This window comes from Felis catus, chromosome F1 (assembly GCF_018350175.1).
Source record: "Felis catus isolate Fca126 chromosome F1, F.catus_Fca126_mat1.0, whole genome shotgun sequence".
In the NCBI taxonomy this organism is placed as follows: domain Eukaryota; kingdom Metazoa; phylum Chordata; class Mammalia; order Carnivora; family Felidae; genus Felis; species Felis catus.
In genome coordinates this window covers 4,521,842-4,543,619 of record NC_058384.1, presented here as the reverse complement: position 1 = coordinate 4,543,619, position 21,778 = coordinate 4,521,842, and the positions used below count along the sequence as shown (strand labels likewise).

Below are 21,778 nucleotides of genomic sequence, written 5' to 3'. Positions count from 1 at the left end.
AACAAGAATAAAACTAGTGCTTTAGGTAAGATTTCCAATTATTAAATACAAAGCAATGCCTCGATGAAGCCATCCTGAAAACACACTTATCCCATCACATTATATTCATCCATCTAAAAAAAATGATGCATGCATAATTTCCATGTGATTTCTCAACATTCAGGCATCATTTATTATCCGTCCAATTGCCATCGCCTTCCACTTCCCTGTGTATTGCTTTTCCATTTGGGGGCAGAGGGAGTAGAGGGGTGAGAACCTGGTCTGCCACATTTTAGAGTTTAATATTCTCCCCTGATTGCTGTAGTGTGATCAGAGAGGCTGGAAATTGAATCAGAGACCTCAGGGCCAACCCAAATGATGAGTCAGCCTGGATGTGAAGGTTATCACTGCTGGCTCCATTTGCTTAATTAGAAGCTAGTGGGATATTATCATCTACTCCACCCGCAAAAAAAAACCTTCACTTGCCAGGCAGCTGGGTGCAGGGAGAATATACTGAAAATGGCATTGGTGAGTTTTCAGCCATAACTGAAAACTGTGTATCCACAGCGACCGTGGAAGGAAGTGTGGCCGTGTTCTTTCTCTGGGTGCATGTGGATGGGCGGCGACTTCTTAAAGCTGTAGCTAATAGCGTGGTCATGTGTGCTGGGCTTTCTTCCTGAAATCTGTGCCGATGGCCAGGTTTTCTTCCTCTTGATGATACAGTCATTAGTGTTTGACTTTCTTGCAGTCTGGAATGTCCAGTAATTGAATAGGTGCCATTATAGGCTGCTCGTGAGAAGGGTTAGTCCTACCCGTGGCCGCTCGGCCCTGTGTTTCCGTGGTGCAGAGTCTGAGGGCATCAGCGGAGGGGGCAGGAGCAAAATTAATTTCTCCCCTAGCTCTCTCCCTGGCTTACCTGTGCACACTCTTCTCCCCTTGCATCAGCATCGGGGAGTGTGTGTGTGTGTGTGTGTGTGTGTGTGTGTATCTATGGGAGAAGGGTTCCATTCTTGGAGAGGACACAACACTTCATAGATAGACTCTAGATTAATCCAACATCATTAGAGTATGAAGAGGTTGGGTAAGTCAGCCCAGATAGACTGGGTATATAGCAAAGGCTATATGGTGAATTAAAAAAAAAAAAAATTTTAACGTTTCTGTATTTTTGAGAGAGAGAGAGAGAAAGAGACAGAATGTGAGCAGGGGAAGGACAGAGAGAGGGAGACACAGAATCGGAAGCAGGCTCCAGGCGCTGAGCTGTCAGCACAGAGCCCGATGTGGGGCTCGAACTCACGGACCTTGAGATCATGATACGAGCTGAAGTCGGACACTTAACCGACTCAGCTACCCGGGGGACCCTCAGGGGGAAATGCAGAGATCCTGCCTCGTACTGATATTTTCCTACTACGTTCCACGGGAAGTAAGGTAGAAATTACCTTCTGATTTTATTTTTCCAGGACAGGTAAGCTTGGCTGAATTGCTGGAGGCACACAGCTGACCCATAGATGACTAGGTAACAGCTGCGTTTATAATTGTCGTGACCCGCAAAGTTTCCACCCACGGATGTTCTCATTCTCTGCTTGTGAGTGAATTAAGGGGGCCAGGGGGGCCCCAAACTACGGCGTGGCTTCAGAAATCACATGTTTCTTGGAAATAGCTTATTAGTGCACATGCCTTTCAGATTCACCAGTTGATGCCCTGGTCCTAAAGGGGTGGAAAACTGGACAGATGCCTTGTTTTGGTGGGGTTTTGCTTGTGGTGTTCAGGCTGGTAGGCCTGGTGCCCAGTAAAGTGCCAAATATTGGATGCAGGGTAGCACGTGGTGGGGAACGTAGGAAGAGGTATTTTCCCAAGGGGGATATTCTGCCCCCACCCCTCGCAAGAGTCTGCCGAGGCTTGGCCTTGGTAGGAAAATTACTTTCCTCCCCGCTCTCTGACTTTCCAACGCACACTTTGTTTCAGGCTGGGAAGCTGATTGTCATTCATGAGAACGTAGACCGCCCCAACTCTTGCCAAGAACACTGGCAGTTTATAGAACTACCGTGACTTAGACATCCATTCTGTGAGCCCCGGAGCAGAGCTTTGGGGCATTCCTTCCAGTTCTGAGATTCCTTAGAATGGGGTTGTTGACTTACCTTGGAGAACTGAAAAAGCAGGGCCCTGACCTCACGCCTACGAGCCTGACTGGCTGAGTCCTGGGCGCGACCCTTGTCTCAGCCTTCAGCTTTATAAAGGGCTGATCTGCTTTGAAGCAAGAGTGCTGATCACGTAGCCCGCATCCTGATTCCTAAATAGGACTCGCTTGCGGGTCCCCTGGGTGGCTCCATTGGTCAAGCATCTGACTCGTTATTTGGCTCAGGTCATGATCTCACGGTTCATGTGATCGAGCCCCGCATCAGGCTCTGTGCTGATAGCATGGGACCTGCTTGGGATTCTCTCTCTCTCCCTCTCTCCCTCCCTGCCCCATCTCAAAATAAAATAAAAAATGGGTGCCTAGGTGGTTCAGTCGGTTAAGCATCTGACTCTTGATTTTGGCTCAGGTCATGATCTCACGGTTAGCGAGTTCGAGCCCCACTTTGGACTCCTTGACATTGCAGAACCTTCTTGGGATTTTCTCTCTCTCTCTCTCTCTCTCTCTCTCTCTCTCTCTCTCTCTCTGCCCCTCCCCTGCCCGTGCTCTCTCTCTCTCTCCCTGCCTCTCTCTCTGCCCCTCCCCTGCCCGTGCTCGCGCTCTCTCTCTCTCTCTCTCAAAATAAATAAACTTTAAAAAATAATAAAAAAGACTCACTTGCAACAATAAATACATTTCATCTGTGAGGACCAGTTCTTTAACACTCATGCAAAGTTTTCTGAGTTAGAAAAAATATAATACTTCATAAAGTGCAAAACCTGTAACACTATATAACTCAAACAATAGGTTGCAAACTGGGCTTGTTGTAAGTAACATATTAATAACACCGGGTGTAATACCTGTTAACACGCTTAGTGCCTAAAGCAATTTGCTGGGCACTCTTTCTACTTTTGCCAATAACTTGTCAAAAACTGACTTAGAGTTCCTTCCAAATTCTCAGACGGACATCCAAGACAAGGTAGCTTGTGTAGCCCTCAAACTTGGCCAGGGCAGGGGCTGGCTCCTGGCCCACTTGGGAAGTCACACTGAATGGGAGGAAAAGCTCCAAGGAGCTGAGAAGGGGACCTCGGGTTGGCAAGGTGCTGAATAAGAATGGGGTGAATTAATTGACTTGTAACTTACACAAGCATCAGGGTGAGGTTGAAGGTGAAATTCGTTTCCTCAACAGCCCCAGCTCCTAACTTCTGGAGCTAAAATGCTGCCTCTGTCCCATGGCGACCAGAGAGGAATCTTCGTATTGAGCCTAGGACTTAGTGATGAAGGGCAGGTTGGCAAGGCCAAGTCACTCAGAGATATTCCTAGAGGAAGGATGAGCTACGTGGCCCCATGGAGGCAAAGCACTGGAGAGGGATTGGGAGCTGCCTAATTATGAAGTTAGAGATTAAGAGTGATGTGCCTGAAAAGCACTTAAAAATTTTTTTGAAGTGTTTATTTATTTGTGAGAGAGAGAGAGAGAGAGAGAGGCAGAGTGCCAGCAGGGGAGGGGCAGAGAGAGAGGGAGACACAGAATCCGAAGCAGGTTGCAGGCTCTGATCTGTCAGCACAGAGCCTGACGCAGAACTCGAACCCGCAAACCATGAGATCATGACTGGAGCTGAAGTCAGCCGCTTAACCGACTGAGCCACCCAGGCGCCCCAAACCTGGATTATTTTGAGGCTAGAGTTCTTTGTCACCTGTTGTTATATAACTTTACAAAAGCAAGTGGAGTGAATTTTTTCTTTCTCTTACATCTAAAAAGAGGTGAGAGTCCTGCCTTAGCAAACAAAGGTATCATGGAGATTCATTTTTATATGCAGAGCACTTTTTAAAGGTGGGGTAATTTCTGTCCTGGGCTGGTAGTTAGAATCCGTATCAAAATTAGACTCTGGGACCTGAAGCGTGAACAATTCCAATTTTGCTAAGACTAGCCACATAGTTAGAGGCGTGTCGCGGTCCAAAATAATTCAATTCCTTTATCAACACACAGATGGAGGACTGTTGAGCCTTTTACTAAATTTGGCTATGCTACACTTCTGTCTTTAGAACTAGGCAATTGCTTCATTATGCATACGTAGTGCTTCCCTCATATTTTGGTAACCACTGCCCTGCTGTGCATTCATAAGATGCCAGCTGTACATCTATAAAACTCTTTGAGAATTTGGCCCATTGACTATCCAAAGTCAACATATAAACCAGGCAAGGTAGTGTGCACTTCAGATAAGACAAACTCCAGGCCCAGGATAGATAACCAGAACCTCCTTTTCTGATAAGAAAGTCATTTTGCTTATTGTTTTATAACTACTGATAACAAAGGTCATTATAGTACGGTATCTTCCCACTAGAGACTGAAAATGTAACGAAAAACTAGATAAAACACATATACTTTCTTCGATCTTTCTGAGAAGAAGTTGACATGAGAGACGGTTGTGTTTAAAAGAGGAAGCAAGGGGCCGCCTGGGTGGCTCAGTCGGTTGATCGGCTCGGGTCATGATCTTGTGGTTTGGGAGTTCGAGCCCTGCGTTGGGCTCTGTGCTTACGTATCAGAGCCTGGAGCCTGCTTTGGATTCTGTGTCTCCCTCTCTGTCCCTCCCCCACTCAAACTCTTTCTCTCAAAAATAAATAAACATGGGGGAAAAGAAGAAGCAACAATTGTTCTGGAAAACCATGACTGGTTTAGTGAAGATCAAAACTAGGCTTGTCCTCCTCTAGGCACTCTATACATATTTGATTGAATGAATGAATGAATGAATGAATGAATGAAAATAATGGTTGTTAATGTGGACATAGTCTGGGTTTGAAGAAAATGCTCCTGGACGAGGAAAGAGAAGTAAACGGCCAAGGATAAAGAAGCCGGGACATTAGCAGGTGCCAAACCCTTCCACGAGTAGGACGAGATCTCCCTGAAAACTTACCTATAACTAGGACAGAACCTTAAGGGTGAGCTCTTTTTTGAACTATAAATTCGTTTTCCTAATTTGTCTTTAAAAATTTTTTTTTCTTCAACGTTTTTATTTATTTTTGGGACAGAGAGAGACAGAGCATGAACGGGGGAGGGGCAGAGAGAGAGGGAGACACAGAATCGGAAGCAGGCTCCAGGCTCCGAGCCGTCAGCCCAGAGCCCGACGCGGGGCTCGAACTCACGGACCGCGAGATCGTGACCTGGCTGAAGTCGGACGCTTGACCGACTGCGCCACCCAGGCGCCCCTAATTTGTCTTTTAAAAATTACATTCAGGCGCCTGGGTGGCTCAGTTGGTTAAGCACCCGACTTCGTCTCAGGTCATGGTCTCACGGTTCTTGGGTTCGATCCCCGCATGGCGCTCTCTGCTGTCAGCACTGAGCCCACTTTGGATCCTCTGTCTTCCCCCCACCCCGCCCCCTGCTCGCTTGCTCTCTCTCTTTTTCTCTCAAAAATAAATAAACATTAAAACAAATTATATCTAGATTTCCATGTCTCGCTTTTCCTCTTGAGTACCCCTAATTAACAAAGATTTTGTGTCTGTTTGGTCATACGTGTTATGAATTAAACTTCTAATATATACAAAATGCCAAGATTTTTTTTTTCAAAATGCCAAGATTTTCGTGTTCCTTTTGGGTAGTGCCCACCACCCTCTATGTACCACATGTCGAAAAGTTTTTAAGATACGGGCTTTTCCCAAATTCGACATTTACTTTCTTGAAAGTGCTTCCTTCCCCGCCCCCCCCCCCCCACAGATCTAACTAAATATTAGAGCTATTTGACCTTTTATTTTAAAAAAATGTTTGATGTTCTGACTATTTTCAACAAAAGATCTCTGAAACGTGTTCTATGGAGAGAATTCCTCAGTTCTTTTGAGAGGGATAAAAATTCTCTCTTAAGTCCGCCAGACTGAAGATCAAGGACATCAGAGCACCACGTGTCTGAAGAGTGATCGTCATCGTGAAAGGGGGCTTGATGGTGGCAGGGGTGTTTCAACCCTTGGATGGACTAATGGATTTGGAGCTAGAACGGAAGAGTTTTATTCTTGCTTATTGCTGTGGGGTGGCTGCCTTACGAAGGTTTGAATGTCGTTGTCTGCGAGGCTTTCGTTGTTTTCCAGAGCCAGCCCAGCTAGGCTTTGGGATCGGGCACAGCATGGCTCCACCTGGGCTCATCCCAGGCGTTGGCCAGAGGCATTGTCCAAAGCTCTCTGGAGGGGCTCCACGGGGTACACCTCTCTTTAGTGCCCTGGTGCGGCCAGTGCAGGGACTTCCGAAGGACGGGAACCCGGTCCTGCTCTGGCCAATTTCTTATACCTCCAGGGTATGGCTTAATGAAATGCCAGTTCTTGAGCCGTCAAGAGCTGTCATGTCTTCTGTGCATGCTGCTTGAACAGGGCTCGTGAGGGCAGGGCAGGAGGTCAGTGTCTCCGCTGTGGAAAGAGAGGGGGCTGGGGCGCAGTCCTGTGCGGGGGTGGGGCTTACACCCACCCATCGCTCGCTCCCCGTCCTCGGGGCACAGGTGGCCCCCACTCTGGGGCGTCTGCAACCTCTCCATCTGCCTTCCCGTCCACTTTACACTCTCCCTCTGATTTTTCCCTTCCCCGTCGTCTCAGATATAATTGTAGCGCTGGTCGGCGTGATCCCCTCTCATAACCAGCCTTGGAAAACCGGGAGGACCAGACGATAGCAGTCTGTGAAAGAATCTGTTCAACTAAGAATCTTAAATCCTTAACTTCCTACTATAAGCCTAGCTGCATAATGAGTTCACCGTGGAAAATGTAGCAGTAAAACACGGTGTTATTTAAAACACACACACACGCACACAGGCAAGCTCTAGTAGGCTCCCACCATGCCTGACCGCTCCGAAGTGACAGGGGCACCGTTTTCTCATTAGCACATTTGGGATCCGTATGGGTGGGCAGTTGAAGTCTTGATGATACAAAGGGTTGCATGCAGGGCACTATGTACAGGTCTCATATGATGTCCCTTCATGCCTTCCGTCAAACTTCCTTTTCTGAATAGCAGGGATCCTGAAACTAATGACCAAATGGAAACATTCATAAAATGTGTGGAATGGGGGGGGGGGGGCTTTTTAACCATCTCTACATTGTCAGAATACGCACGATTCGTTTTAATCTTGGCGTCGTTAGACGATTAAGGATTTTCATACATTGGATATTTCCCACAGGGAAATTCACAGGTAATTTAGGTATGATTCTTTTAGAGTTCTTTTCATTATTTGTAACGATTTGGTTACCATTAAACCTCCCTTGCATATGAATATATACATTTTAATGCAAAATGTGTCACTGGAGTTTCAGCTGCTTAGATTTCTTTAACCATTAGTTGAGACAGTGTTTTCTTGTAAGAGGGAAAAGGAAACTACTCTCTTAGGCCTGCTGCGGACAGTAGGGCCTACTTTCTTATGTCCCCCAAGGCAGCCTTAATCACATACAGTGCTTGCTGTGTTTTGGGGCGAGGAAGGAGATCACTGTGAACCACAGGCAAGGAATTTGCTTCATTGAACTCAAAGTTCTATCCTGTATTTTACCACCTTAAAGCCTTCCTGTAGACCCACAAACTAATAAATTGTGCCAGTCCTCTGGAAAGCTGTTCTCAATACCATCATCATTTAGGTAGCTCCCGATCTAAATAAACTAGAACTTAGCCTTCATCATTTAGGTAGCTCCCGATCTAAATAAACTAGAACTGTTGCTTAATCTCTCTTGTCTTTGTATGCGAGCTGATTTGTTTTCCCAAATCAGTGGGAAAACTGTGTTGTTATTCTACTTTTTTGTGTGTCCTCTGAGGACCGTGGGAACATCATAGAATGGTACACAATGGGGGCACCAAGACCTCCCTTGAAGAAAGATCTAGAAGGCACATCATCATGTCCACTGCACATGGCCACTAGGAGTTCTGGTGAACACGAGATGGCGGGGGAGGGTGGCAGTGACAGCTTTCCCAGCCACCTGTCGGGCCACCCCAAACTTCTGGTTGGGATCCCAAACTCAATAGTACCGAGTGTGATGCTTGCCAAACAAATGTTTTGACAAGTAGCCCGGACCTGAAATTGGCTTCTCCTTTGTGTTTCAAGGTGGGACCCTGAGGGTATTCGTCATTTCATTTTTCACCAAGTTCAGTGACCATGTTCATCAGCTGGGGCTTCATTTGTTACGGTGGGAAATGCAACAGGGTATGTGCGGAAGGATTTGGATTCTAGATCTTGTTCTGGAATTTATCAGCTGTGTGACCAATGGCAAGTGACTGACTTTTCCCGAGCCATGATTCTTCAGTCCTTCACAGGGGACTCAGTACCAAATGAAACATGTTAAAAACTCCAGATGCCCTTTAGGTTAAGGGTGTTGGCCAGGACCCTCTTCCTTTACCCCTGCCCCCATCCTGTCCATGCATTTATCCCATTATTGCTGGGACTGATTTCTAACTTTTGATTTATGATTCCTCCACGTCAGGTAAACGGGGGATGTTTCTTTTCCTGCTGATTTTGGTGGTCCTCCTCCAGGAGAGTTAATGCAAGCCCTTCCCTCTCTTTAAGCAGCCCATCTCTGTTCAGGACATCTCTTTGCCACCATTTGCCTACAAATATGGCACCTTTTGGTAGCCCCAGAAACGTCCGTTTATCAAAAACCCCTTCCACAATATCACACATCTAGTTCGCTTCACTCTGGTATTTTCTTGGCTTCTTCTCTCCTGAACCTCGTTTTTTAGGTTGGCTCTTTGCAGTTTTTTTTTTTTTTTTCTATTCCTTCTCCACGAAGTCCCGGCTTTCTAGACGAAATCCCAGATGTTACGACTTAGTTAAAATTTCTTCTTTGTTGCTAAGTGTATCGTGCATACGAAACAATATGTGAACCATAGCTTAGGTGCTCAGTTTAAAGACCAATAATGGAGCAAACACCTATGTCCCAGCCACCTAGGTTAAGAAATACTCTTAGGATACAGTTTAATTAACGCGCGTGTATCGAGTGCCTACTTTGCATCCAGAATTTGGGGATGTAGCACGATCGAGAGACCATGTGGCTTACATGAAATAGCACGTCATCATCTCACAGGACAGAAAGACTGACCGATAAATACTTACAACATAAAGGTGCTTGCAGAGAGAAATACAGACGAGATGTGATTGGGACCATTGGCGGCTCCTGGGAGAGTGAGACAGGCTTCTGAGGGGGTGAGACTGTGGATAACTTGGCTGGGGAAGAAGAGAGTTCTAGGCCAAGGCGACAGCTCGTGTCGTCTCAGAGCTGGAGAGCACGGCATGCTGGGAAAGCGGCCTTTCCTCCGCGCGCGCACTCTGCTTCTTGGATCCTCCCTCCTGGCTCCAACCCCACGGCGTTCCCACGGGTGATCCGTCAACATCTCTTTGAGCCCCGTTCAGGCTTTCATTCATTCACCCCCTCACTCAACACTGGCGAGGATGCCAGTCTTCTGAAACTTTTGCCCGCATCAGGATCGCCTGCAGAGCCTGTTAAAATGCAGAGTCTGGTCCCACGGGTTCCGTCAGCATCTTTGGGGTGGGGTCCAAGGACCCGCATCGCTGACACACTGTCACCAGGTATTTCTAATGCAGGTGATTGGGACCACACTTAAGAGAAACACGGTATGGAGGGGAGGGTTGTCGGGAACAGGAGGAATCGCCTTGTGCTGTCCACGGCCACGGTCATGGCCACGCCTCCAGCGTGCCTTATCTGTGCCTTTCTTGCCTCTAGCTTCCTGCTTCGGCTCCCCTCAGCTGTCACTTCTTTCTCCTTGCAAGCCACCACCTGCCCCTGGGCTGTGGCGGTGCCCCCTTTGGTGTGCCTCGCGTCCCTGCCCCATGCCACCCCCTCCCTCGGGCAAGAGCCGTGCCTTGGCTCTGTGCTATGCCGCCGCGGACAGTGGAGCGCGGCATGCGAAGTTCACGGTCACCCTGAAAGCCCCCTGCCTCGCCTCTCTACCCTCTTCTTTTCGAGGGCTTCGTGAAGCGAGGGAACAGAAACAGGAACCCCGCAAACGCGGGGGAAGGCACGACTGGAGAGGACAGCAGAGGCAAGGGGCCCCGGCTGTCTGATTTGCACTTCCATTCCCGAGAGCATTTGAATAGTTTTAAGACGTGTAAACTGCGAGACTAGACATTCCCACTGAAATATATGCACGTAGGTATTATTCTCGTGGGGACCCGTGCCTGCATCAGTTCGTCTGCAAGTACTTGCCTGTGGAGTCCCGCCCGTATCCAGAACCTTGGTTCTGTTGGCTTTGTCTGTACCACATGGGTGTACACGGATCTATGGTTAAAGATTTTAAACACTGGATTTTGATCGTCTGTTTTGCGGCTGCCGTGCTCAGAAAATTCCTAAGCTACTATGGGTTAATGGGAGTTTCATCAAGTGTTTCTCTCTCTCCCGGTCTCTATTAGTGAAGCTCCTCTCTTCTCTGCCTCTCTGCCTCTCTCCCCCTCCCTCCCTGCCTGCCTCTGCTCTTCCCTCCCTCTCGCTCTGAGATAGCAGACAAGAGAGAGAAACTGGTGTGGCTTCCCCTGAGAAGCGTGCTCGCGAGCGCCGATGGGCAGAACCCCGTGAGTTCCTCTTCCTTCCATGCCCTGCACTTGAAGGGGGATGCAATGTGGCAGCAGGGGCTGAGCTGGACCCGAAAGGGGACTGAGAGCTCAGGGAGGCCGGGATCGAGGTTTAGCCTAAGGCTGGAATCACAGGAATGTTTCACCAGGGTCTGCCCTGAGCATTCCCAGACCCCCATGGATTTCAGAATTTCCCAGCCTTTCCTCCTTTACCTTCCCTCTGCCTTACTTCCTCCTGAGATGGCCCCAGATCTGCAAGAGACATTTGCAAGGAGCTATTTACTAACAGACGTGAAAACATGGATCCTGCACTTGATTATTTAGCCATGATTTGTCAATGATGATGGACTGGAAAGCAGTGTAAGTAACAGCTATCTATGTTCCTGTGGTTAGACCGTCTGTCTTAGTTGTGGTTTGTTGTTGTTGTTGTTGTTACTTTAACTTTTCCCGTGAATTTCCTTCTGAGAAAAGTGAAAATAACACGTAGCAAGCAAGTATTCCAAAGAAGTTAGGAGGGTCCACATGATACGAGCTTTCTTCTTTTTCTATTGACTTGCAGGATACGTACAGCTAGATCAGATGAGACACAAGCTACTGATACAAAATCTGCAAACATCCCCCGGAGGGTAAGGCTGGAAGGGGAAATAAATGAACCAGGTTTTTGAACTGACAGTCATTGCCATAATCAGACTATTCGGAGTTGCTAAAATATTTGACGTTGGCTCCCTGTAGAATCAAAGATGGAATTGAAATGTGTTCTCTTCACAGCGTCATAAAAATGAAGGTAGCCTGTGGCTTTCAGAACCCGTTCTGGCCACATACATATGAGATTGATCCCCCCCCCCCCACCACCACCAAGGTTAAATGTCAACTCTGTTCTATTTCAGCTTTTCTGGAGACAGAACACCTCCCCGTTCTAGCGTATAATGTCTGGTCACCATAGACCTGCAGGACCCTGGCAATTTGAATTCTAGCCATCGCCAGTCTGTGCTTTCCGTGCTAGGCTTCATGTAAGCATTTAAACCGCTCAGTCTTAGGGGGAAAAAACTGTAACCTAAAAACCAGAGTCCATTTATTTCGCAGGAGAAAGGAACAGCTACCGGAAAGATTAGAAACGAAAGAGTATGATTTGCCTTTTCTTTGAAATTTGAAATGAGGTTGATTGTGTAGGAAAGAGTAACGTAAGCTTTCTTGATTAGGAAAACGGGATATTCGAGGAGACTTTTAAGATCAAAAGTCACTTCCATAGGACGTCAGAATACAATGCTGGCATTTTTTTATGGCCAGTGGCAACTTTTCCTTTTAGAGTCTGTACGAGAGTGTCAATACAAGCATCTGCTTCCTAAAACTTGCTGAGATTTGGAAGTGTGGTTTCTAACAGTGATGCTGCCATGGGCTTTTCTGAGTGACCTTCGGTTTTCTCTCTCCATCACATCCAGACCCCGGGCAGGGCTATTGCGCAACCCCCCACCCCCACCCCCCCGCCATGGCTGCCTCCGTCCTTCCCTCTGAGTCTTGGAACATCATGAAAGACTCCTCTAAAGATTCCCTTTAGCGAGCCCTGCCCAGCTCTGGACAGAGAGAGCACTGTAATGTAACACACAGAGCTGCCAAATTTGGAATTGAATGAGCTCTGTTAATTCCTGAATATTAAATCAGTTCTGTGAGCTCTGCATGAGATCATATCTTACAAACCTAACCCAAAGTGTTCCTAACTTTATTGATTGGCGTTTAACATCGTCAAGGGCTAGAGCGCTGAGCACCTGCGGGGACCAGCCTAAAACCACACGAAATCCCCAAACTCTTCTCGGATTCCTGCCTGGGCAAATATACCTAGGGCCACGCCTTTTAAAATATGTCCTTTGTTATCAAGGGAAATCTGAGACAGAAAACACATGTTGGCAGGGTCACGTGAGCGCCTTTCTGCACATGAAGTGGTTGTATCACAAGGGGAAACGCTTTCGATCTTGTGCTGTTTTGTTTTGGTTTCTTGTTTATGTGGATTCCGTCAGACGAGCGCATCTGGAAGAGGTTTGGAGGGGAGTGAAAAAGCTGAGGCGGAACATGCAGGGAAAAGAAAAATCACTAAAAAAAAAAAAAAAAAAAAAAAAAAAAAGGTCGGACTGGAAAGGGAATAATTCTCTTACCCAATTCCCATCCTTGGTGTCGGTTCCCCGTTAACGCAGATAACCGACGTAGCCTTCCTGGGTTCGTGGAGATACAGATTCTTCCATTCTGCTTTTGGATTTCGGGCAAAGGAGGGAGGGTTCTCCAGAAATGTTTTTAAAAGCCAATAAGGACCCATCTGTCGAGTTCCTGCTCACTTTTACAGAGCAAGCAACTCCCAGCCGCTCGCGCTTTTTCCTCCTCGACACCCCCGTGCCTCGCTATCCCTTGGAAGCGTCCCTGGAGAGCAGCTCCTTGGTCCCCCAGGGATCTCCTGTGTGTCCTATTAGGGCAAAAAAGACCAGCTGTCAAGGGCAGGGTTTGCACGGAGGGTGGAGAGTGCTTTTCAGTGGTAAATGAGCAGTGGGGGCCAGATATGCTGATAGCGGACAGTCTGAGAGAAGGCAGCTGACTGGCATCAGTAAAACCGCTGAGCCATTAAAAAAAAAAACACTGCAGCCAAGGTGAGACACAGAAAGCGAAGGAGGTGGGTTGCCTCTGAGGAGTTTCAGGCAAAGTTCCGTTAAGCACGCAGGGCTGAGTTGATAACGCCGAGGGGGTGAGAGAGTCTTAAACTGGTCAATACCTTGCATTTCGTCTCGGCCCTGTGCTCTGCAGAAAGCTTGCTCAGGACGAACTGCCCCCTCTCTCGCTGGGCTCCACAGTCCTGGGGGGCGGGGCGGGGGGGGAGAGTGTTTTCCCTTCTTCTTTAGCGACCGGGTCCCATCTAAATGTTGGGCGCTTACGGAAGCTTCTAGAAGCAGGTGTGGTCTTCAGAGCTTCAGCTCGGAAGAAAAGCGCAGAAGAGTTATCCTCGCCGTCCTTAGTTCTTGTCTTTGCCCTCTGTGCGAGCCGATGGCCGGCGGTCTTACATCTTCGAGGATCCCTCTTGCCGGAACGCGGGTCCTCGGTGGCTCATCTGTGCCGCAGGGAACTCTCGGGTTCCGGGTGTGCTTGGCTGCAGAGACGCGTTCCGTGTTGACACGGCACATCCATTCTCAGCCCCATCTTCCCACCTGTTCCCTTGGAGAGCCTGCAGGGGGGACACCTGTCTTCAGTACATTTGGAAAAGAAATCCGACCTGCGAAAAATGCTTCTGCAAGTTTTCCTGATCGGAGGAAAGCCTTGCCTTCTGTCCCACACACCCTCTCGTCTTCCTCTAGGAGCCCGCGGAAGGGCTGCTCCCCGAGAACATCTACGTTCCGCAGAACCAATCCTTGTGTGTGCATTCGAGCCACTGAGCAGGAAATGTCTTAGCTTCTCTAAGCTTCTGTTCTTTGCGTCAGTAAAATGCATAAAATCTTACCTCGTGAGATTTTGCAAGAATCCAATGGTAACGCGTGCTTAGCACGGTGTCCCGCTGTGTCCTTGTTGGTGACGCCGTCCTCCTTTTCTCCTGTGCTTTCAGCAGAGGACCCCGATCCTGAGTGATGGGGATCCTGGGGAAGACGGGTACTGGAGTAGGAGTCAAGACCTGGGTACTTTAGTCCCGGCTCTGTTGGTGACCACTTGTATGACCTTGAGGACGTTATCACTTCTTCCCCGTCTCCAGAAATGGAAATAGCTCCATTTCCCTACACAGGTTACCCTATCGAGATTCACACTGGCCCTCAACCTGGCCTGCCCTCCGTCCCTCCCGGTCTTGGCTAATTCCTTCTTCTCTTGTGTGAGACCTTCCCTGATCCCCTGTGCCTGCGTCAGGGCCCCTGCTCTGTAATTCTGTGGTTCCCGCATCTCTCACCGGAGACTTTGTCACCACAGAGACATTACTGCTGCCCGTCTGCCTCTCTCGATAGCCCGTAATCACCTTGACATTGACCCCCGCCTCTTGAAGCTCTGTGTTTGGTGTCTAAAGCCAGGACCCTACTCCACAGACATTTGCCGAATGGATGCATGAAGGAAAGAAGGAAGGGATGGAGAATCCCTGCCCCTCCCTCCCCCATCTCTCTCTCTCTCTCTCCAAATAAATAATTAAAAAAAAAAAAAAAGAAAGGAAAGAAAGAATATGTGAAAGGCTTAAATCAGTGGAGAGTGCTGTGTGGTGGCGGTTAGTTTTAAGGTTGCATGAGACACAGTGTACTTTTAGTACCAATATTTTAGGCGGGTTTTTGGGGTCCTAAGATTCAAAAAATTTTAGTGAGCCAAAACAATATCCTTTTTTTAAATTTTTTTTTGTACTGCCCTCGCCGTGTGGGTCCGCTCTTTGTCACAGAAGCAGGGAGCTAGGGCTTTGGAACCTGACACCCCAGGGTTGGATTCCAGCCTCCTATTTGGGTCTTTGCTGCACGTTACCAGCCCTCACACGGGAGGTTACGGTTTTCCTGAACCTCGCTCGAACTCTGGTCCACGATGAAAGGAGCTCCTTCTAGGTATTAGGCCGTTTTTTCTCTCAGAAAGTGTTCTTTGCGGGATGGGGAGGAAAGCAGGTTTCCGGAAATAGTCCGTCATTCCCAGTGGCCAGAAATAGTCCTTCCCAGGGGCCAGTGCACACCCACAGGATGGCCCAGAGGTTCGACTGAGGTCATCTCCACGAGCAGGCTTTGTCACAGACGTCTCTGTAGGGCTGCGTCTATTAATATGACACACAGATCTGGAAGAGCTCCCTGCAGCCTGCCTTTGCTATTCGAGAGAGTGCACCGCGGATCCGTGATTCACCTCTCCGGGTCCAGCCCAGGAGTGGGGAGGCTCATTTTTCACTCACCTCCGGCTCTCGGCTACCTCCACAAATGAGCCGCCTCCGGTAGCCCGGGGTTGGGCTGGAGGTGTGGGGGTGAGGTCACGAGCCCTCAAGGCCTTCCCCCTGCCCATTGGCCGCACGGAAGGGAAATGGAAGCATTCCGCAAAGCCACAAATCTGAGATGTCAGCTCATAAATATGTAAACTCCTCGCTTAGGTAATAAGCTTCCTGACAGCCCAAACTGTCATTTGCACATTCTTGTCAGCTGAACGCAGAGTTCCAGTTGCCAGACTGTCCCTGGATACTGGGGACTCAAAGCCGGGGAGTGGGGAGGGAGGCTGGGCTAATTGTTCTCTAAAGACCTCTGCCTCCTCCCCCCGCCCGCCCCCCGCCACCATCAGGGGGCTTTCTCTCTGGGTATTTTGGTTGCTAAGTGTAGGCAAAAATTTTGCAGTGTGGCACTTGGAATAGGAACAGGGTTGAATGCGAATATACAAATGGAGGCAGGAAAAACATTCCAGCTTTTGCTTTTTTAGCTTTTGGCAACGGCGACTAAATCTGTACGCTTTTGCAGTCTCTGTTGTATCACGTTGAAAACTCGGTCGGGAGCTTAACCAAGATCAACGGTTTCCTGTATATCTGACTTGAAATGCAGGCCTGCCGATACAAATCGGGGCAGGGAGCAGATATTTGGTACATAACCATTCACCAAGCGTCCGATATGTTAACAGGCACTGTGTGCAGTTTGGGGAACTCACGGGGGAATCAAGCAGGGGTGCTTACGACACAAGTTCTGCTGTGAGACTTTATGATAAGCCCCAAAGTAGCTCTATTAGCAAAATAGGACCAGAGATTATGGAAGAAAAGAGTAAGTTCTCCTTCGGGTGGTGGGGAGGGACTCCCATGCATTAGAGGTGAGTCTCAGTGGATGAGGAGACAGGGGGCTGGGACAGGAGGCAATTTCAGACGGAAGAACTGGCCTGAGTCTCTGTTTACACACGGAAGCATGACTGTGCATGAGTGTCACGGAATTACGTGGAGGTTAAAATTGAGTACAGTTGACCCTTGTACAGTGTGGGGCTTGGGGGCATTGACACACCCACCTCCACCCTGCACAGTTGAAAATCTGCACATGACCTTTGACTCTCCCAAAACGTAACCACTACTGGTCTACTGTTGACCAGAATTCTTCCCAGTAACATGAACAGTGGATGAACGCACATTTTGTATGTTGCATTTCTTGGATACTGTGTCCTTGCAATAAAGTAATCTGGAGAAAGGAAAATGTTATTCAGAAAAGTATAAGGCATTGGGGCGCCTGGGTGGCCCAGTTGGTTAAGTGTCCGGCTTCAGCTCAGGTCATGGTCTCGCGTTTTGTGGGTTCCAGCCCTACAATCGATGCAGAGCCGGCTTCAGATCTTCTGTCCCACTCTCTCTGCTGCTCTGCCACTTGCGTTCTCTCTCTCTCTAAAATAAAGAAAACATTAAAAAATACGTAAAAGAAATTATGAGGAAAAGAAAATACATTTACAGGACCACATTTATCGAAAAAAAATCTGTGTATAAGTACATCTGTGCAGTTCAAACTGGTGTTCTGGGCCCACTGTATTTTTCAGATTCTCACAGGAGGCTGAGATGAGTGATGGATCGCACTGAATAGGACGGTGAGATGGGGTGATGAGTAAAGGGTTGTGTCAGAAGAGATGGGAAATTGGAGACAGCGGATTGTGGGTCAGGTACGGTGAGAGGACGTAGGACCCACGCCTGTGTGTGAACCTTGGTTCTGTCACTGACTGGGTGGGTGGTCCTAGACTACTTGTGTGCTCATGATGTCTGTGTGTCCATTTGTGAGTATCATGGTGGAAAGAGGAAAGGCCGTTCGGGAGAGAAGAGGAGATTGAGTCCAGACAACTTGATTTCCCTTGAAAAGTCAGAAGTAGTGACTTAGAAGTACTTAGAGTACCTTGCGGGTGATTTCAACATTTGTCGTCCACACCAGCATTCAGCAGATTAGTTACCTTTATTAAGGTGCACACCCAAAATTCGTGATGCTGGGAGAGGCTGATGAGCCTTCTAAAACACCAAAGAAGGGTACAGTGTTACAGAAGCAATAGCGTTTCAGGGCAGGAAGAGTCCTTGGGGGGATCATGTATTTTGCTGACTTTCAAATCCTTGAAGAGCGGCGTTCTGGGAAGGGAGCCGGTGCTGACATCCGGAAGTGGAGTTGGTAACAAGCACCACGTTCTCCCGCAGTCATTCCTGGATCCATTTGCACGCCTGTGTTTTCCATTCAACAAATGTTCGTAAGGCCCTTGCAACATGTAGGATGAATATTTGCATGAGGTACTGGCGGTGCCCTCCAGGAGCTGCCTGTTTTGTGAGGAGGTAAGACGTGTGTAGAGAATGTAGACAGGAAGTTATTTTTAAAATACAATGAGAGAGGGGTACCTGTGTGGCTCAGCTGGTTAAGCGTCCCACTCTTGATTTCAGCTCAGGTCGTGATCTCACGGTTCATGAGATCGAGCTCTTGCGTCGGGCTCTGTGCTGACAGCGTGGAGCCTGCTTGGGAGTCTGTCTCTCCCTCTCTCTCAAAACAAATAGATAATGAAACAGATCTGTGAGAGCTCAGAAATGGAAACTCTCAGAAATGGAAAGCTCAGAAATTGTCTCCAAGTCAAATTTTGGAAGACTGTGCCCCGAAGTAGAGACTTTGCTCTATTAATGTGGACTTCCACGGTCACATTTGTTTTATTCGAGAAGTTTTGAGTATCCAGCAAGAGGGAAAAGGTAAAATTGAATGTTCGGTGTAACCCGTGTTTTGATTCTGGGGAAAGGCAGAGCAGAATCGCCCAGATTCATCGGTTAGTTAACAATAAATGGGAGCGGTACCTAAAGGCTTTATATCATGAGAACTACCCCAGGGATAGGCCAAGGAAATGTGGACTTTGAGCCCCCTCTGGAGGAAAAAAAGAGAGCCCTCCCCAGCTAGCCTGGCAACAAATGGTTTCTTTTCTAAAGGGCAGAAATGGAAAAAAAGAACCATCTAATCAAATTGACTTTGGGAATTAACCTTATAAACCAGAAGTCTGCAGTCTTTAGCTCACAGAGGATCCGATGAAGATATTTCCTTCAAGAGGCAGCTTCAAAAAGCATCCCTCCCTCAAAGCCTTGCTAAGACATACGTGAGACAGAGACTAATAATGATGTGGAAAAAATAATTATAATGAACACAATAATTATATTTGTTTCATGAACACAATAGCCTGCAAAATCCCACACCACAAAATGTTTCGTTGATGATCGTCATTTAAGAAGCTGGCAAACCATAAAAACAAACGAAAAAATCTGTTTACTCATTCACTCGTTCTACGAGTGTTGATGGAGTATCTGCTCTGTACCAGGCACCGTTCTTGGCAATAAATAAAACAAATAAAAGTCCTCGCCCTTGTAGACGAGCTTGAACCGGAGCAGGAGATATTAAGCCTCAGCTCTGACCGCGTGCCTTCCCTTGTGGACACCGTAGGAGTGAGGGTGTGGGTATGGAGGCAGAGAAGCAAAAACACAGGAATCCGGGGGAGGGGGGTGGTCTCTCGGAAGGTTGTTCTGTGCTGCACCCTTTATAAAGCAGTCTACAGGGACGCCTGGGTGGCTCTGTCAGTTAAGCATCTGACTCTTGGTTTCAGCTCAGGTCATGATCTCATGGCTTGTGAGTTGGAGTCCCACATCAGGCTCTACACTGACAGCACGGAGCCTGCTGAGTATTCTCTCTCTCCCTCTCTCTCTGTCCCTCCCATGCTCTCTCTCTCTCTCTCTCTCAAAATCAATAAACTTGAAAAAAAAAACAAATAAAAGCAGTCTTATTTTAGAGCCCCTACAAATAAAAATAATCACCTTCCCCACAGATGATGGAGAACCTGTTAATATGACCTGATGAGTCTTATTCTGGAAGTGTTTAGAAACTCCAGTACACCCAAATATGCCCCAAAGCATAGCCTTGCAGAACCCCTGGGCTGGAGGAACCCTCAATTGAAAGTCACCTCCACCTAGACCATGGTTTCCAAGTTCTTCCATTGACGGGAAGCGTGTGAGGACCATAGGGGTGACTCTGTCAAGATCTGGAGCCAGACTTTCTCCTTCAGGGTTGGTGATTTGGGGGCCAGTCTCCCATCCAGCCATCCATGTTTGTGTAGTGGTTGTTAGGGACGGACAGCGCTGGGAACACAGCAGCGGGACAAATGGACGTGCCTCCCGACTTTATGGCGTCTTCAGCCCTGTGAGGAAGACACAAGCAATCACAGCCAGTTGTAAGACGCAGTACAGCAGTGACACTCTTGGCCACTCCTTCTCTTCACCAGGAACCACAACTGGCAGGTGCCGGGCTGGTGCGAGGAAACATGGCGGTCAGTGGCACAGACAACTTCTTTCCAGCGCATCCAGGAAAGTGATACTGTCTACACCCGATTTCGTTTGTGGGCCAATTTAAACTAAACTGCGTTAGTCTGCTTAACACAGCATTTTGGCTTTGTATATGTATTTGCGCACACGCTCTCTGAGGGCCCCAGGACACTACCTAAAGTGTGTCGGTGCAGGTAATAACTGCTTGTCCTGCCCCGGGTTGTTCTGGCACGAGGACATGCTATCAGAGGAGCAACTAGCAAGTAAGCCATGCGCCTCTAGCACACAAAGGCTGAAGACGCACGGGTGACCTAAGAATCTAGCTTCAGCTGGTGGTTTTCAGGCAAAAGTAACCACGCTGACCAAGCTGTGCCTGACGTCTGATTTCAGGCTGTGGAAGACGCCAAGACAGAGGACCCTCAGATTGAGAGGGTCCCTTTTCCTGACCTTTCTTAGCTAGAAATAAGGCCCTCCCAGCCAAGAGCAGGGCCGAAAGTCGTATTCAAGATGCCTGGGACCTGAAATGCATCAGAGTCAGTATCACAGAGTCGATGGAAACGTTGAGAAGGCCTGGTGGGCAGTGTTCGGAGCAGGGCCGAAAGGTGTGGCTTTCACGTTGTTTTCCATTATTTATATATTTAGAAGCTTATGGGAACAAATCTCTAAAAAGAAACACTCAAGATATAGTTTTCATATTAATATTGAATTATAATAATAATTGTAACAAACACTGGGTATGTACTATGGGGCAGGAACTGTTCTGAGAGAGAGAGAGAGATAGAGAGAAAATATAGATAGATAGCATCTATCTATATTTTCAAAATTTTTTTAAACATGTATTTATTTTTGAGAGGCAGAGTGTGAGTGGGGGAGGGGCAGAGAGAGGGAGACACAGAATCCGAAGCAGGCTCCAGGCTCTGAGCCATCAGCCCAGAGCCCGATGCGGGGCTCGAACTCACGGACCGCAAGATCGTGACCTGAGCTGAAGTCGGACGCTCAACCGACTGAGCCACCCAGGCGCCCCATATATTTAAAAAATTTTTTTAAACATGTGTTTATTTTTGAGAGACAGACACAGAATGCGAGTGGGGGAGGGGTAGAGAGAGGGAGACACAGAATCCGAAGCAGGCTCCAGGCTCCGGTCTGTCAGCACAGAACCCAATGTGGGGCTCAAACCCAGGAACCGTGAGATCGTGACCTGAGCTAAAGCCGGACATCTAACCAACTGAGCCACCCAGGCGCCCCTGTCTATCTGTTAATCTCACTACTCCATGAGATGTAGCGACTCTCATATCTTGTTTTACAGCTGAGGAAACTGGCACGGAAAAGTTAAGGCACTTGACCGAGGCCACAGAGCTGTGAGTGGCAGAAAGCACATCTGAACCCAGATAGTTTGGCTCCCCAGATTATACCCTTGGCTGTTTCTCTTTTCTGCCTCTGGAGGAACTCTGAAATCCTAAAGTACCGTAACACTAAATAAATGTTTGCTGAAGCATATATTGAGTCATCAGCTGCCTCCGCGTAACCCTGCTCCACCCACACTTCATTGTGGAGTCCTGGAGGCCCGTCGGAATCGTGGGCCTGCGAGCCCGCGTGAGGGATTTTCTAGTCTAGATTGAGCCTGGAGTATTCATCACCTAAAATCAAAGCAACACTTAACTAATTTTGACCCCCCCTAACTGAAGTGACTTTGAAATAACTACAAGGGGGGCAGCCGGGTGGCTCAGCCAAAGCATCCGACTTCAGCTCAGATCATGATCCCGTGGTTCGTGGGTTCGAGCCCCGTGTCGGCCTCTGTGCTGACAGCTCAGAACCTGGAGCCCGCTTCGGATTCTGTCTCCCTCTCTATCTGCCCCTCCCCCACTCACACTCTGTGTGTGTGTCTCTCTCTCTTTCAAACAATAAATAAACATTAAA

General features: G+C 48.1%; 1 protein-coding gene across 4 annotated transcripts in view; it reads left to right on the top strand.

The window, feature by feature from the left end:
• The window catches only part of KIF26B (kinesin family member 26B), a 477,608-nt gene that overhangs the window by 289,892 nt on the left and 165,938 nt on the right, over positions 1-21,778 (top strand). The window contains exons 1-2 of one of the 4 annotated variants that reach the window (XM_045048975.1): positions 10,299-10,983; positions 11,183-11,249. The exons of 2 other annotated variants lie outside the window; for them this stretch is intronic. In XM_045048975.1, the coding sequence (XP_044904910.1) occupies positions 11,203-11,249 (47 nt within the window). In that variant the 5' untranslated portion in view covers positions 10,299-10,983; positions 11,183-11,202. Of the gene's footprint in view, positions 1-10,298; positions 10,984-11,182; positions 11,250-21,778 lie in introns of those variants that run through there. One more of the 4 variants, XM_045048976.1, reaches the window with a different exon arrangement.